At 42.9% G+C, this 17,086-nt stretch overlaps 1 protein-coding gene across 1 annotated transcript; it reads left to right on the top strand.

Annotated features, from left to right (window-relative positions):
• Nucleotides 1-4,558: 4,558 nt before the first annotated feature.
• Nucleotides 4,559-16,858, top strand: SLC30A1 (solute carrier family 30 member 1). Its single transcript, XM_072409831.1, has 2 exons — nucleotides 4,559-5,360; nucleotides 11,968-16,858. The coding sequence occupies exons 1-2, from the start codon at nucleotides 4,763-4,765 to the stop codon at nucleotides 12,846-12,848; spliced, it is 1,479 nt and encodes a 492-aa protein (XP_072265932.1). The 5' UTR covers nucleotides 4,559-4,762; the 3' UTR covers nucleotides 12,849-16,858.
• The last annotated feature ends 228 nt before the right edge of the window (nucleotides 16,859-17,086 follow it).

The following is a 17,086-nucleotide window of genomic DNA, read 5'->3' as shown; positions in this document are numbered from 1 at the left end:
CCGAATGACCATCCTGGCAGATCCACGGACGAGGAACGATCATAAAAAATGAATGAAAGTGAAGGGGAGAGAGAGCAGTGAGGTGCCGCTCCGTCGTTCTTCCCCTCCCCTCTCCATAGAGCAGAACAGCACTGTATGGATCATGAACGATCCTTTCTAAGGACAATTATTGCACATGTGTACATAGCCTTAAGCTGGAGAGGAAAGAAATAAATGATCGTCTGGACCTCCTCCAGCCATGGAAATAAAGTGGACTTTATCTGATTTTTTTTGCAGGTTCTAATTAACAGTGTCAGGAGCTTGCAGTGTGCAGTAAAATCAGAAAAGCAAAGAATAAATAAAAAAATTGCTTTAGCTGCTTGTTATTTAAATTTAGCATTGTGACTGCAGTGAATGTTTGCTGCTTTTCAATCAACAGGATAAAGAAAAATGTGATGCCTTGTTATTGTTATATTATTATACTGTATTATTATATCACAAATATATTGTATAGGGGCTGCCAATGACAAGCGAATACAAACAAGGAGGAAGAGAGGACCCTGCCCAAAAGAGTTTACAATCTAAGAGGTGGAGGAGTAGCACACAATAGGAGGGGATATGGAGTGGTGGGTAAGTAGTGAAGGTTTAAGAGACAGAAGAAGAGTTTAAAAAGATGAGTTTTGAGCACTCTTTTAAATGAGCAGAAAGAAGGAGCAAGCTCAATAGGACGAGGAAGACCATTTCAGAGAGTCAGGGCAGCTCTAGAAAGGTCATGGTGTTGTGCTTGTGATGAGGTTATGAGTGAGGAAGTCACTTATGCCTTAATATGAGAAGTGTTGCTCATTATGTGACTTCAAGTTTTTTTTTTAATTTCTATGGTGTCTCCATGTACCTCCAATCTACATTCATCCTTTTGTGTGACCCATTTATCCTCCATATATGAGTGGGTCGGAACTCATGCTTATCCTCCATGATGTCATGGAAGCTTTTTCTATTCTGCATTGCCACCAGTACACGCATATAGGAGAGTGGGATTATTTTGGGGTGTCTTTGGCTGTTCTACTTTCATTGCAAAGGAAATAGTTTAAATGCAAAATGATAAAATTTACCAGGCCCGAGGCTCTTGGTGGAAAAACAATCTCTTGCTTTACTTACTTGGCTAAGAACTCTGCAATATTTGTCTTGCCAAGGCAAAAGGAAACTATTATGTCACCATTGCCATGGTGATCAGAAGGGGCTTAGAAATGGTGCTGTTAAAACAAATGGAGGACAGGGGCTCGGATACTGTACTGTTGCCTTGACAACAAAGGGTCTGGTAATGGTGCTGTTGCCATGGCGGTGGAGGCTCGTTCATAGCACTGTTGCCAAGGCAATGGAGGAAGCCCTTTTATGCCAAAGATGTTACAAGTACATGGGCTCAGTCATGGCGCTGTTGCATGCACTGTGTGAATGTTCAAGTTGCATTGGCCATGGTGCTGCTAACAAGGCAGTAAAGGAATTGCCACTGTACCATTGACATTGCAATAGAAAGATAAGCAACCACTTACCAATGCTGCAAATTTACCCATTATCCCCCCTAGCGGTATTCCCGAGTGTGACTTGGGGTGGATTTTACATGCTAAAAGCGTTAATCCCGAGTCACACTCTGGATCGCTTTAAACTTAAAAAAAAAACACTTACCTTGTCCTGTTGGCATCACCCTGGCATTCTGTTGGTAGGGACCAACTGAACGCCAGGGGGATGCCAACAGGACAAGGTAGGTGTTTTGGCCCTGCAGGCCATGGGGAAACGTCTTCCTCTTCGATCTCCAGCCGGCGACTGCAGAGACGTTCTCCATGGTTTCCCAGTGACATCGGTACATGGGTCGGTACGGGCGGAAGGATCAGCTGGAAATTAATACAAAATAGCTGTATTGAGTCCAATACAAGTAAATCTTCATATAATATACATATAAGTATATTGTATATATAATATACAAGCTACTGTACAGTTATATTACATGTTTAACTATTTTTTTTATTTTTTTACCAGATTTTTGTGTTTTTTATTTAAAGTTTATAAATAATTATTAAATAATTATAAATATTAAAGTTTATTACATTGATTAAACATTGGACATATTTTGGTGAAGGCCTACAATGTAAAATGAGTTTCCATGCAAACAAATGCAACGCTTTTTGCGTGGAAATACGGACGAAATTAGAAGGTAGGGGGGTTAACCAAGGGTGTAGCATGCATATCAATGTTCAGGACTCTTTGACTGGCATACATACTCTGCCTTAGGTTATTGGGCACAGGGCAAACTTGTGCCATTTAGGATATCCTTTATGGCATGAAGGAAAATGATGGAGCCAGGCCTTGCAGCTGTGTATAGAGAGTACAGATCAAGGTGTTGCAAAGAAAAGTAAGGGGCCCAAGGCGACAGGACAACCCCTGGGGATGTTTTTTTTTAAACATTTGTTTTTATTGATTTTATATAATTTTCCATAACAACAACATACAGAACATACAATAGTTGCAGTATTACAGCTGAATAATTTTTGTTCTGTTACATTAAACTCCAAATATAAACAAAACACACATAAACTGAAAAGAAACCAAACGTCCTTAGCCAGATGTAAAATATCACCGATATCACAGAAACCCTCCATCTTCTCTAGATTCCTCATAGAACCCCTCTTTCCTCAACCGATTTCCTACAGCCAAATAAACGCCTTCCTGACTATTACCCTTGTAGCAGTTGCTACATACACTCTGTTCTCCCAGCAGATTCTTGTATTCAGCCGATTCTTGGATCATTATCCAAGGTGCCCAGGTATCCAGAAATGTTTTGTTTCTTTTGTATAGACCTGCAGTCAGATCCTCCATTAACCTCATTTCATTCACCCTACGTATCCACATGTCTAGTGAGGGAGCCGTCGGTTTTCTCCACAAAGAGGGCAGCGTTTATCAAAAATGTAACCAACGATTTGTTGTACACATTCTGAGGCTAATCATTAATGTGGAGAAGAAAAACCCGGGTCATTAGGAATTGGTCTCACCGACAGATCTTGGCAAATTTTTACTGTCTAATATCGGTTTCAGAGGACAGGGATGGGGCGAACCCCTGCATATGTTTATTGGTGCAATGTAGGCTATTATAAAGACGGTGCAACGCCTATGGCTCTATTTAGAAAACTGTGAATCAGACATTCCCTCATTCACTGAAACACATGAACCTGGAAGATTCCCATGAGGAAATGTTAGATTCCATGTTTTATAAATAGCGCACCAATATGTCCCAACCCAATTGTCCTGAGCCAGATGTAAAATATCACCGTACCGATATTACAGAAACCTCCCATCTTCTCCAGATCCCTCATAGCCGTTGTCTAAAACCAGCCCCTGGCAAATTTTGACTGATCCCTGCCAGAGTCCCGCAAGCCGTGGGCATGTCCAAAAGATATGAAGCTTCGTGCCCGTCCCCTCCACATCTCCGGCATATATCTGGTTCAGTGGGGAAAACAGCGTGCCATTTGTATGGTGTCTTATACCAGGGTGTGAGGATCTTGTACCCCAATATCTCAGTACATGATGTTTTTGGGTCTGGGTAAAGCTTGTTTCCCACCCCTTTAGGTAGGTAGGTGTGTAACCCTCTGGTGCCATATTTAGGAAAAAATATATGGCTGATAGGGCATGGCGAGAATTCATGTCATCAATAAACATCTTTTCCATTAATTGCCTATCATACCCGTCCTCAGCTTGTAACATTTTAATAAAATGGGAAAGTTGTGCCGCCTTCAATAAATCTAGGTCATACGGAAGAGAGAGGTTTAGTAAATCTGCCAGCGTACACTGCGTCCTTCCAGTTATAAAATATCTCGCTATGGTTAGTCCTTTCTCCCTGAGGGCACTAAATCCACCCTGCAGCATGCCAGGAGGGCTGTCTAATATCGGTGTCAGAGGACTGGGATGGGGCGAACCCCTGGGTATGTTTATTGGTGCAATGGCGGCTATTATAAACACAGTGCAACACCTATGGCTCTATTTAGAAAACTGTGAATCAGACATTCACTGGTGAGAATCAATTACTGCCATTGAAACACATGACCCTGGAAGATTCCCATGAGGGAATGTTAGACTCCATATTTTATAAATAGAGCCCCAATATGAAGGGGTCGCCAGTTGTTTCCACTATGGCTGGGCGTGTAGTATATATGCGTTTTGTATATGTTGTGCTTATGGAAACAGTGAATTTGGGCACCATTAGGAATGAATGCCATGTGACGTACGTTGCAGCACAGGGGTGTTTCTAAATGAACACTAATGGGAATAAACCCTTGTCACAATGACCATCCTAAGGTAATGGACTTTCTGCCAGGACGCTGTTGCTATAGAGACTGAAAAGTCTGTCACAGCGCCGTTGTCATAGCCACTGCGCGCTCAGCCAATGGTGTCGGGACTTTAGTCAGTCAGCCTCAGAGCTCCTTCCACAGGTAATGGCGGCCGTTGCCATGGATACAGGCTATGCGCGCGCTCCGTCACGTCCCATCCTCGCCTCGGCCAATAGCAGGCGAGCGGCAGCGGCTGGGCGGGACGCCTCAGCTCGCTCCGTGTGGAAAAGACGGTTTCGGGTGCAAAAGTTTGTATTATTTTCCTCCTCCGGACGTCAGAGATGCCCAGTGAGGGAGAAGCCGCCGCTGTAGCCGGTCTCCGGCTTGTGTTCTCTGCCGCTGACACCACCGGGCCGCCACTCTTCATTCCTCCGACCTTCGCCCCGAGCTCGGGCTGATAACACAGCAAGATGTGGGAGTCCAACCGTGTGCGGCTGCTATGCATGCTCGGCCTGACCTTCGTGTTCTTCGTGGTGGAGGTGGTGATCAGCCGGCTGACCGGCTCCCTGGCCATGCTCTCCGACTCCTTCCACATGCTGTCCGATGTCATCGCTCTGTTGGTCGGCCTGATCGCCGTGCGCTTCGCCCAGAAGACCCGCTCCACCGACAAGAACACCTTCGGCTGGATCCGCGCCGGGGTGATGGGCGCCCTGGTTAACGCCATCTTCCTCACCGCCCTGTGCTTCACCATCGTGCTGGAGGCCATTGAACGCTTCACCGAGCCGCAGGCCATCGAGCAGCCGCTGGTGGTGGTGGGGGTCGGGGCCGGCGGGCTCCTCATTAACCTGATCGGCCTGTGTATGTTCCGGGACAGCGCCGGGGCCGGCCACGGACACTCCCACGGGGGAGGAGGCGGCGGTCACGGACACTCGCACGGGGGGAAGAAGAACCACCGGAGCCGGGAGAGATCGGCCGTGGAAGGGGCCGCCCTGGACCGGGAGGAGACCAACAACCTGGTGGAGAATTGTGCCAACGGGCCCGCGGTGGAGGTGGTGCCGGGCATACACGGTGAGGATGACAGCAGGGCCCTCCCATGTGTCATCACAATGCCCGTGTGCAAAGCCTCGGGTGCAAGCTGATTCCTAGACTGCCTTCCCTGGGGTCCAGCCTCTTGTCGCTGGAGACCATCATCTTGGGAACCAAACCGTTGCTAGCGACAACCTTAGCTTTTACCCATAGCAACCTGGGAATGGGAGATCCGAGGCTTCTCACACAGGTGTCTTCTTCTGACAGGTTCCCTTTTTTTTTTAATGGAATGTTCCAGGAATAGGAGATGTGGATTTAGGGCTCACCCCGATAAGTTCTCACCGGGGCTGGCTGATTGGTCCACCATTGTGGTGGGTAAATCCATTGATATATTAGGAAGAAAAACCAATTCACAGCTGTATAGGAATGGGGGAATGTGTGCAGAAATCTATATAGGAATTCCTGGAGTTCTCCTTTAAGTCTCCAAGGGATCTTCTGAGGTCTATCTCTTTACATGCTTGAGCTAGTGAGGTCTTTCTAAAGCCTTCCCCAGATCTGGTTGTGGGGTCTCCTACTATCCAAAATCTATATTGGTTACAGTATGATAGGTTTGCTCTTGATATCTGGGGTCTCTTGGACCAAGGGGTGCCTTGTGTAATCTTGGGGGGACCCGAGGGATGCCTTGTGTAATTTGTGTAATTTGGGTGGGGGGGGAACCCGAGGGGAGCCTTGTGTAATTTGGGTGGGGGGGGGAACCCGAGGGGAGCCTTGTGTAATTTGGGTTGGGGGGGAGGAACCCGAGGGGAGCCTTGTGTAATTTGGGTGGGGGGGGAACCCAAATGGCGCCTTGTGTAATCTGGGGAACCCGAGGGGTACCTCCCGTTACCTGGGGAGGACCCGAGAGTGTGCCGTCCTTAACGTGGACTCCCTCGGACTGTAGAAAGCATTCTGCTGACCCTTAGATCACCATTTATTAATTTGGTGGCCCTCAGACAGAGGGATACGCCCTAAGACCTGATGACAACTGAACCATTGCTAGCTATGATGCCCTGTCACTGGAAGTATCCCCATTGATGGGCAGCATTTAAAGGGTTGTCTTAGTTTTATTATATTCCCAAGAAATGTCCATTAAAATGAGTAGATATTCGAGGTTAAATTGCCTGCTAGCTCTTTGTATTATTCGAGGACCACAGCAATCTCTTGCTCCCCAGACTATGACAGGCCGGTCATGGATACATTTGAGGCTTCTCTTTGGTTTCTCATTTTGTCTTTTGTGCAATATATCCAAAGAGAACACATTACTGATATCAACCAATCGGCTTTCAGTTTACAGTAGTGATTAGCTTAGAGGGGCTTTCTTATTGGTTGCTAAGCATACGTCTTACTTCTTCATTGGTTTGTTGTATTCTGGTGAACCTACCAGTCTAGGCTTCTGAAAACCCAAGTACGTTTGGTAAAACACATTTTTGAGCAGGCTTCTAGGCATGTTCTTAAATAAAATGATATCAGAACTACAATGTCTCGTCGGTCCTGGTAGCTATGTTTGTATCTTAAAGCTTTCCTCTCTGATAATTGCAGGGAATTTTATCACCACCTTGAAGGAATCTTCATATTCCTTCATATCATATTCATTCAAAATAGAAGTTAGAATAGGCTGCTGTACAGATTTTCCCAGCTGTGTTTCTTCAAAGGTGACATGAAGCTCACCAAGTGCCCCATAGAAAGCTTCATTTTTATTCCGCTCCATGCCGCTCGCTGTCTTCTCCTTTTCATTCTGCCGATGTAAGCGTTTTCTAGCTGTCACCGCTGGTCCCTCAGATAAGCAGCCAGAAATTTGACACATCAGCTATTAGCACTTTTCACACTTTCACCATCTTCACATTCACTGGAGAGAGGTTTGTGAATATATTTCCTATGAAAGAACAAGTTGGAGATTAATAATAAAGTGACGGTGACTTATGCTGGCTGACATTGCTGCCTGTACGGCCAAGTTGTGATTGTGAATAATAATAAGTTGGAAAACGGTCACAAGCCAATTCGATCAGCTGTCAAGCTTTTATAGGTGAGATAATGGAATAAAATAGACTCACTGGGCCAGATTTATTAAAGCTCTCCAAGGCTAGAAAGGAATACACTTTCATCAGTGAAGCTGGGTGATCCAGCAAACCTGGGAATGGATTTCTTCAAAGTCTTTTGCTCTTTGCTAACACATGTTCTCAATCCTGGACCTGATCCATTCCAGGCTGGCTGGATCACCCAGTTTCACAGATGAAAGTGTATCCTTTCCAGCCTTGGAGAGCTTTAATAAATCAGGCCCAATAGATTGAAAGATTATGTTATCAGGTTTTTGTATTTTTCTTGGAGGGAGGGGGGTATGAATTGATGATGTGACATAACAATCAAGTTGTTGCTCTTGTGAAGCTTTGTGTAGTACTCTGCTTTCTAGTCCCGATCATTTGTGCTCTACTAATTTACTAATCGGTGATCTATTTGGGATGCATTCTGTAAAACTCTGACCTTCTTGAGTAAGCACTTTGGTGCAAAACGCGTCAGCAGAGATTGCTACTGATGGTTACCTTGTGACTATTGCTTGTGTACACTAAATAACGGGGAGCAACATTGGCTGTACGTTTCTTTGGCGTGGAGGGCTCAGATAGTGTAGAGAGAACCCTCTGCCTATTTGTCCTTCGATTCATAAATGTGATGGCCGCATTCATTCTTACACTGCTGATCTTTCCAGTAGCACAATTCATTTCCAAAAGTACGACTCTCCCTCACCTTTTGTCTAAGGATCCATGTTGTTACCCTGGGACAGAACTAAAAAAACACCTCTGGTGCTCAATTTCACTGTTTGCTCTGAGCAGTGACCTGCAGAAGTTTTGCTATACACCTGTAGATCAGCTTTACCTTAGCTGTAGCAGTATTGTCTCGTGTTCATACCTGACAAATCAGAAAACAATTGTTCCATTGCAAGCCCATTGACAGCGCTCTGAATGAGCACATCTGTAATTACTGGGCCCAGTTTTGCAGTAGCAGCTGTGTCCGAAGTTTGTACATTAATTTTCAGTATTCTCCTGGGGTTCCCACAATCACGGCAGTGCTTGAAGGATTGCTAAGGAACACACAGTATAGTATGAACTGCCAAGAATGTTCCGGCAATTCTTTGGTTACGCTCTGACTTGTATAAGTCGGTGTTCTTGGCATCTTGTGGTAAACCAAAGGTATAATTAAATAGATCCCCACAGTAAAAGTAAATTGTTGTATTGGTGTATTAGAGCCATTGCACTGGAAAGTGACCAAATATCTAGAAATCTAAAATATACGGAACTGATATAAGTTTCAGAAGTGTCACGTATGTGGGGCTCTGTGGCTCAGGGTGTAAAAAAAATGCTTTTCTCCTTTTATTCTAAAATATATTCGTGGTAATTGTAAACTGGTGAATATCAAGACTTAAAAATCTTTGTGATGAAACCAAAAAATTTTTTTTCCCCTGGATATGAAAGAGTTAAACTAGTTGCATTAGGGGCCCATTCACATTGGGTGAACTGGCTGTAGCGATGCCTAATGCATGTCGGATCTAAATCGGGGAAATTATCCAGTCTTCCTATTCAAGGACAGTCTGCTTTTTCTGTGCACTGCATTGTATTTCTTTGCTCAATGGGTGGCAAATTGTGGTGGTACATAAAAAAGAAAGCGTAGGCAAATGTAAGGCACTCTACCTTGCCATTCCCTCTCTGCTGGTTTTAGAGTTAAACCTATTTCCACACTTTTACAACACATAGAAACCATCACGTTTAAAGGGGGAGTAAACCCACAATTCTTGCCTGTTCTATCTTCACCGCAGGGCACTACCTTCTCTTATATTCGTCTCTTTCTGAAAATGATCTTTGCCGCGTTGGAGTTCATTCATTCCCGGTGGCATGTGCAAGGGAAGTTATTGCCGTGTTTCCCTCGTAACAAACCAGGAGGCAATCAAGCAGGTAAGAAGGTATTGCAGAAGGGACATCGCCTGACCCTTTCTGAACTAAATACCTACCTGCCATTTGTGCAAAGTGAAACTTTATTTCACAATGCTATAAAATCGGCTCTAGTTATTGGATTCTAGGTAGACCAACTTGTTCCTTCAAATAAGTTTATTTTCCCTCAATCTGTAAATGCAGTCAGTACAGCCTTAGTAGTTTGTATCTGATTGGTAGTTGTGGGGATGTTTCTCCAGTTTGTAGTAAAACATAAAAGGTATTACATTAGCCTTACAGCGGAATATATGCATAAAGAGCGTGTGATAGTAGGCAGATTCCCTGCTACACATCAGTTGCATTCTCAAACCATGATTTCTAAGGACAGTTGCAAGTGGGAAGCCATACACACCCTTATGTTGGGATTCTATTCCTTTTCATGTCCCCTTTTCAAAAGGTCATCTCTGGTTGAGGTAGACATTGTCTAATCCATCACTTGTCAGAGGGAAATTTGTCATAGCTGTCTCTGGCTGGGATCAATCATTAGTCTCCCAGCGATTTTAGACTTTGGGATTAAGTTTTTATAGGAGCATGTGAAGCTGCCAACTTTGGGCATCTTGATGTTAAACTCATTGGAAATGCAGACTGGTAATTTAAACAAAAGTTTCTAGCAGGCTTTAGTAAGCTGCAACAAATTGTTTAAGAATCAAGTAATTTTAATGTTGTCAGTCATCCAAGGTTCAGATTGTAAGACAGATCTGTAGTGTATGTAATATTTCATTCAAACTTATAGAAAACTGTTCTAATAATAAAAATGTTTTGGCTATAGGGAATGAAAATGAATAAACACCACTTTACCATTCAAACACTTCCTAAAAAAACAAAGCACGGAGCTCCCCGTCTACTTGGCAACATTCATGACTGGTTTGATAAAATTCTCATTTTGGCTTGTTCTCTTGTGGGTCAGACCCTCAGTACTTTAGCAGATAGGAATTGTGGGTTTACCTTTTCGTTCAATGCTGAACTCCAGATTTACCTTCTGGCTTGCAGAATTGTACAGCCTCACTCCTATATGGAAATCCCTAAGATTATGTATACATGTTGGATAATCATCGGCCAAAGCTAACTGAATGTAATATGAGTACAGTGGTTGCCCAGCGTCATTTGTGGATACCGCGGCGGATCCATGAACGATTGGGAAGGGCCGCTCTTCAAATCAAGGGAGGAGAGCACAGAGGGGTGCTGCTTGCTGGTTCTCTCTGCATCATAAAATAGAATAGGTGTTTGTTTCCAGTGACAGATGAGCAAACAATCATAAAAAATCCTCTGCACCGCCCCCCCCCCCCATCTCCAACAAGCCAACCGGACCCTGGCCCACCACCAGCATGCATTGGGATTCTGTTCCTTCTGTCAGGATCACATGCCTGGAAATGATGATTCCTTCAGATTTTTTGCGTTTTGTATAACTTCTAAGAGTCAGCTTCCATCAGGACTGAGGCCTCTATAAAAAAAATTATAGATATTTTCAGCACCCTATTGATAACTCCCACTGTTCATGATCTTCCTGCATTACATAGAGAAGCTTGGAGAACTAGTGATGGTGGCACTTGATCTAATTTCAGTTGTTTTAAATAAAATCTGAAAGGTTTTTTTATTAATGTTAATATGGGGGTGGGGTTGTCATGCAAAATATGTGCTTTAAACTTTAGTAGGTCAGTTACTTCCAATTTTCTGATAAGTCAGTGACAAATGACAGGCTGTCGGTTCCTCAAAAGATCTTGCTGCTAGCTTGCTAATGTAGAGATATACATTGTGGGCGTTTGTGATGTTTTTTGTTGATTTACACAGTTTTGGAAATAGTATTTGGCAGTAGATTTGAATTCCAGAGCCATTTTATAGGCTGCAGTGTGCATGGATGATTATCTCTGACCATCTGTCATGTAGAGATTTGTGAATGTCATCAGTTTTAATACAATATCTCCATGAACTTGTTGAAAACGTTCAGAAAGTTGCAACTTGCGGTGTTGAAGGCCGGCTCAGCTCTTAATAATTTGTTCAGTTTGCTTCCTTGTTGGCAAATGGGATCACAAATTTGCTTTTATTAAATCTAGTTTGTTGTTTTAAGGAAGGGCAAATGCCAGTCGCCAAGTCAACTGAATCCATCCCTTGGCAGTTAGGATGTTGTACCGAGAGCTGGTGCTTAGCCAGAACCTCTCCCTCCATGCTGGGTTGGCAGCGCCTGCTGTTCTGCCAACACGGCTTGCAAAACGGCAAAAGCTCATGTGCCCTTCGTTGGCCCATTCTGTCAGCAAGGTTTTGTAGGACAGGAAGCTCTGAAATTTGAAAAGGCCCAGGTCTCCCTTCTAAGACTGCATATATTAATGGTGATGTGGGGGATGCTTTGTGATTATTTGTTGATCAATAATGTAAATTTAAGGAGGGATTCGCCATCTCTGCTTGTCTTGGTATTTTCTCTAACTGATTGAAAGTGAGGAGAAAATCAAAAATTTTGTGTGGACACCAGAACAGGAAGAGTAAAAATCTCCCAATCGGGACACTCTGCTTTTAATAAGGAAGTTGCCTCAGGCAAAAGTAAAGGGTGGTGACTGTGTAAAGGAATCCTATCTTAAGGACCTCTATGATGCAATATAGTTCTATGCAAGCAACTAACCTTTATGTATTCTGTTTTATAGATGCTTTGGCAGACAAAGTGGAACACAAACTAAATGGCAATGTTGTCCAGAACAGCGTGGCAGAAGTTCACGAGGATGGTTCTCAACTCAACATGCGGGGAGTTTTCTTACATGTTCTTGGTGACGCATTGGGTTCTGTCATCGTGGTGGTCAATGCTTTGTTATTTTACTTGGTATTTAACCCCTGTCCACCCACTGGGAAGTGCATCAACCCTTGCGTGCATGAACATTGCTCTGACCATCCGGAAACAAATCACAGCGCAGCAGCACTTAACGAAAGTGCAGAAATCGTGGAGGTGAAAATCGCCGGACCTTGTTGGGTTCTGTACCTCGATCCTTCTTTGTGCGTGATCATGGTGTGTATATTATTGTACACCACCTATCCACTCCTTAAAGAGTCTGCTCTTATCCTTCTCCAAACAGTCCCCAAACAAATAGACATCTCCTCCCTGAAACAAAAGCTCAAAAACCTGGAGGGGGTGGAAGCCGTTCACGAGCTGCACGTTTGGCAGTTGGCCGAAAGCCGAATCATTGCCACTGCTCATATTAAATGCCAAGATCCAACCGCTTACATGGATGTGGCCAAGCGGATAAAGGACTTCTTCCACAACGAAGGAATCCATGCCACAACCATCCAGCCAGAATTTTCCAGCGTTGAGTCTGGCTCTAGAATATCCCTTTGCGAACTCTCTTGCAGAACTCAATGCGCTCCTAAGCAGTGCTGCGGCAGCTCAGAAAAGAACACGTCTGTGCGAAAGTCCAGCACCGGAGCCGCTGTCTTAGGAATGATCAGCGAATCCCCTGAGCACAAAACAAAGAGGACTTCGGCTTCTGAGAAGCCTGCTAACGAACTGAAAATAGATATAGACACTTCTATCTAAACAGCTCTTGCCAATTCAAAAACAAAACAAAAAAAACAATGGCTACAGCCAGGAAGACACAAAGGGAAGTTTGGTTTCAAGTGACTCTTCCCAATCCTGCAGTTTGCAATATTGAATAATTAGCACGACTCTACACAAAAAGACTAATTTCAGTTGCTTATTGTTTCAAAATTGTTGTCATAACGTAAAAAAATGTTGCAGTGTTTGATTATATTCATACTATAAGAAATGTCAATGTTACATTTTATTTTTTGTTCATCCAGGACATTTGCAATGCTAACAGCGATCCTCAGCTATGAGAACGGCATTATGTATTTTTTTGGGGGGAGTTTTCACTTTCAAGTGACTGTGCTGCTGAATTGGATGTGAATCCTTTTACGTTTCTTGCTTTTGTGTTTGTTTTTTTTATACGTTATGTCTTGGCAAAAAAATGCTGCACAAGAAATGAAAATACAGTGTACATTGTTTATATAGCACTGTTGCCTTCTTTTGCCATGAAATGCGCCAACTTTGCTTTGCTCTTTTCATCCAGCAAATAGCTTTGAGTCATTCTGAGCAGCAAACCTAAATCCTTCTGCGTTACGAAAACACACAAGCCAAATCGAGAAAAGAGGAGCAGTAGGGCTAATGTATAAAAAGTGTGCCAAATGGAATTTTTTTTTTTATGTTTATTTTTTTTCTCTGGACTAAGTGAAAGCTGATTGTCATGAGTCTCAATAAATTTCTTCTAGTGCACTTTTGATACATCAGCCCCAGTGGGTCAAATCAAAATTCCACGACTTTGTAAATGTCACATGATGGCGAAAACCCCGCAAAATTCTTTGTAAAATGTTTTTACTAAACCGCTAAATGTACAGTTGCAGTACACGTGAACTTTTCAGGTTTGTGCTGCTCATCTCTACCCACTTCTACAGTCAGAATGATGGCTGAGGACTCCCTGGTCTATTACTTGTATTGTCCTGTTATCTACATTGATGAGGTGGAAAAAGAAGCCCAAAAGGCTATAAATACCCTCAATATGTTATCAAAGTTTTTTGTCCTGTCATGTCCTAGGAAATACTACATGTATAGAAAAAAATTAAGTTCCTTAAGGCTGAACGACTAAAGAAAGCAAGGAGTTATGTGGCACTAAAATCTTACGCATTTATTAGATATCTTCAATAAAAGTCATACATTTTTTCAAACTGGTAGCTTCGGATGCGTTTTGTGGGAGAACTGCTTTTTCTCTCAGGCTATTTACAGAGCAAAGAAATCGCTTTTCATACACAACTGAAGAACAAAAATATGCGGCCGAAGCTACCAATGTTATTTGAAATTTTGTACATTTGTTACTATTGTCATTTATTGCTTTTAATCAAAAGCTTACATATTTATGGGATATTTTAATGCCACATACCTCCTTGCTTTCTAAAGTAGTTCAACTGAAAGCCGCATACACACGTGCAATAATAGTCTTGGAAAAAAATCTTTCACGATCCTTTCCAACCACTATTCTTGCACAATGCATGAGCGAGTGCTGTACATACAGCACTGTTCTGGTCTATGCGGAGGGGAAGAGTGACGGAGTGGCACCTCGCTGCGCGCTCTCCCTTCCCTTGCATTAGGATCATTAGTGGATGGACGACTGGCGCTGTACACGGGCCTGATTCTCGGTTGATATCAGCCCTGAGCCGATTATCAGGCGAGAACCGTTGGACGTGTACGTAGCTTTAGGGAAATTCATTTTTCTATATCTGTTACCTACATGCTCAATGATATCAGCCTAAATGTATTCTGGCTCTATGTTTAGCTGTTTACCTGCGGTTCAGGTTATAGACCCTCTTGTCAGACATTGACAGCAGTTGTCTGAAGGTTCTTAAAAGCTTTGTTTTCAAATCCCAGATAATTCCCCCTGTCTTTAAGATAAGGAAAGCTTGTCACATTGGCTCTTTTAGCACTTTTGCAATGTCCACAAGTTAATGTTTCACTCAAACTCTTCAAACCCAGTATAATTTGTGGACATGGCAGCATCTGGGGAAAACTGAATTTCCTATCTCTCTTGCAAATCAAAATTCAAAGTAAATGAATTACAAAACAGAATCTCTTTAAACAGGAAATTCCTGTACACCTAATTTATGCAATAACAATTCATATTTATTGCACTTGTATATTGTACTTCAAGCTGTATTTTTTTTTTTTTTCCTTTTTGCACATTTGGTACTAGGATGTTTTCCTTGCAGTACAATATAGGTGTAGGATCCTGTACAAGCAATGTTAATGTCCTGGTTTAGGGTTGTCAGTGCTAAGCACTTACATGCAATTGCAAAGCTGACCAAACGACAAATGCAACCTGAAGACAGAATTTAAGGGCAGCTCCACTAAGAAAGGATTAGTGAGATGTGTAATGTCCCTATTACTCCATGGTTTTGTACCAAGCACTTTGACAATTCATTGCATTGTTACACTCTAAGCATGAGTGTATGGTAAGAGCTGCCACTGCATGGTTAGGTCATATCCTTGATAAAAAGCAATACAAAAAAACATAAGCTGTTTCTTACAGATTGTTTTAGCTGTCTCCAGCTTCCCACCAAATATTTCCTGCTGTTTACTTAGCTTATCTTCTCCTCCTTACATCAAAGAAAATGCTCTCTACAAGGAGATCTGAGTGCAGTGCATGTGAAGCATTACGCTGCGTACACACGGTCAATAAATGTCGTTGGAAAAGATCTTTCGCAATCCGTTCCAACAACAAAAACGATGCATGAACAGCACCGTTCTGCTCTATGGAGTGGGGAGGGAGAGAACAACGGAGCGGCACCCCCCCTGTGCTCCTTCACTTATTCACGTATTATAATCATTTGGATCTGCCAGGACGGACCCATGAGCAATGTCCGATAAGTGATGTACACACACCAGATTCTTGTCTGATGCTACCTCTTTCAGGCAAGAATCATCTGACGTGTACGTAGCCTTAGTGGTGTGGCAATTCTGTTGGGGGCAGAGGGAAAAATTTGACACATTCTGCTTTAACACATGCCATTGGAAGATATTTTAAGCTCTGCTTGAATAAATGGTCCCCTTTTTTCTGAGATTGATTCATCCATCACCAAGCAGGCATAAAGTGAAGCAGTCACATTGTATATTTTGGATGTAAACCATCTTGACTCGGCATGAATAAGGGAAGGTTCAGACCTCTTTCGGGATTGGCACTCGAGAGGCAGCTCTCCCTAGTACGAGGAAGGGCTAACTTCACTGTAAGCTCACCGCCAGTGTGAATCCAGCCTAAGACATGTAACACTGTATGGTCTGATGTATACTGGTGCAATGTAATCTGGTGAGGCATGAGCACCCATACTACCCGAAGCAAAGTATATGGCCTCTGTGGTGTTTACATTTGGGTCAGCTTGTCGTTAGTGCTACAAACTTTTTTTTTTATATCTTCGTTTTTTACTTCTCTCTGAGATGGTAAAGAGAAAATCTGATTAGTTGCTCAAGGAAGCAGCTCCAGTGTTTTATCAATGGGCATCACTGACTTCTTTCTGTGTTCAGGTGTCTTATTCTGCTTTAAGTCTAAAGTTCATGAATGTAAATGACTATTGTCACGTCATCAGCACACTTTGTGTATTGAATGCACATCTTTTCAGAAAACAAAACGTACATTTGTAATAGTCTTTTTGCAGCCCTTTTGGATATACCATTTTATAAACTACTTGAATGCAATCTTTCTTGAGTAGTTGCTGCATAACTCAAAAAATAGGTAGCCTAGTTTTTAAGAATATGAACTGTGTGAGCTGTTTGGGGAATGTTGTCCTGCCTGTTTTTTGCATTTGCCTGTACTTTATATAGCTTATTTATGTATGTAATATTTTACTAATAGGACAGTCCCTTTTCTGCACCCCCTCACCTATTCCCCCTGCCCTACAAGCGTATTGTTCATGTGTGACATGATCAGCGTTCTGTGTGTAGCCATTATGGCCCATAACACTTGTAATTGCAGACATTTTCAGGACCAATTAAATATGGGGAGCGCCTATTGTGTTGTGTGATTCTTCTTTTCTGGTAATTTGATGTCATTAAAATCCAATGGGTTTAGGTAAAGCAGGTTCTGATACTTGCAGGGAGTCGGTTTATCTTTCTTCCCTCATAGGCGTACAGTGTTCTCCCCTGGCCCCTTATAGCTGGCTGCACCCCCCAGCACTTTTTAGTAACCACCCGGCTGTTTTTGGGTATTTACTGGAAAGTTGGGTCACAATACTGGG

This window comes from Pyxicephalus adspersus, chromosome 4 (assembly GCF_032062135.1).
Source record: "Pyxicephalus adspersus chromosome 4, UCB_Pads_2.0, whole genome shotgun sequence".
NCBI lineage: Eukaryota > Metazoa > Chordata > Amphibia > Anura > Pyxicephalidae > Pyxicephalus > Pyxicephalus adspersus.
This window is presented reverse-complemented; position numbering and strand designations above follow the sequence as displayed.

What these genes read in the sequence shown, in the direction of transcription:
- SLC30A1 (XM_072409831.1), top strand. Translation starts at nt 4,763, where the DNA reads ATGTGGGAGTCCAACCGTGTGCGGCTGCTATGCATGCTCGGCCTGACC. An exon ending in GGTGGTGCCGGGCATACACG is followed by an intron (nt 5,361 to 11,967) that starts GTGAGGATGACA and finishes TCTGTTTTATAG; the next exon opens with ATGCTTTGGCAGACAAAGTG.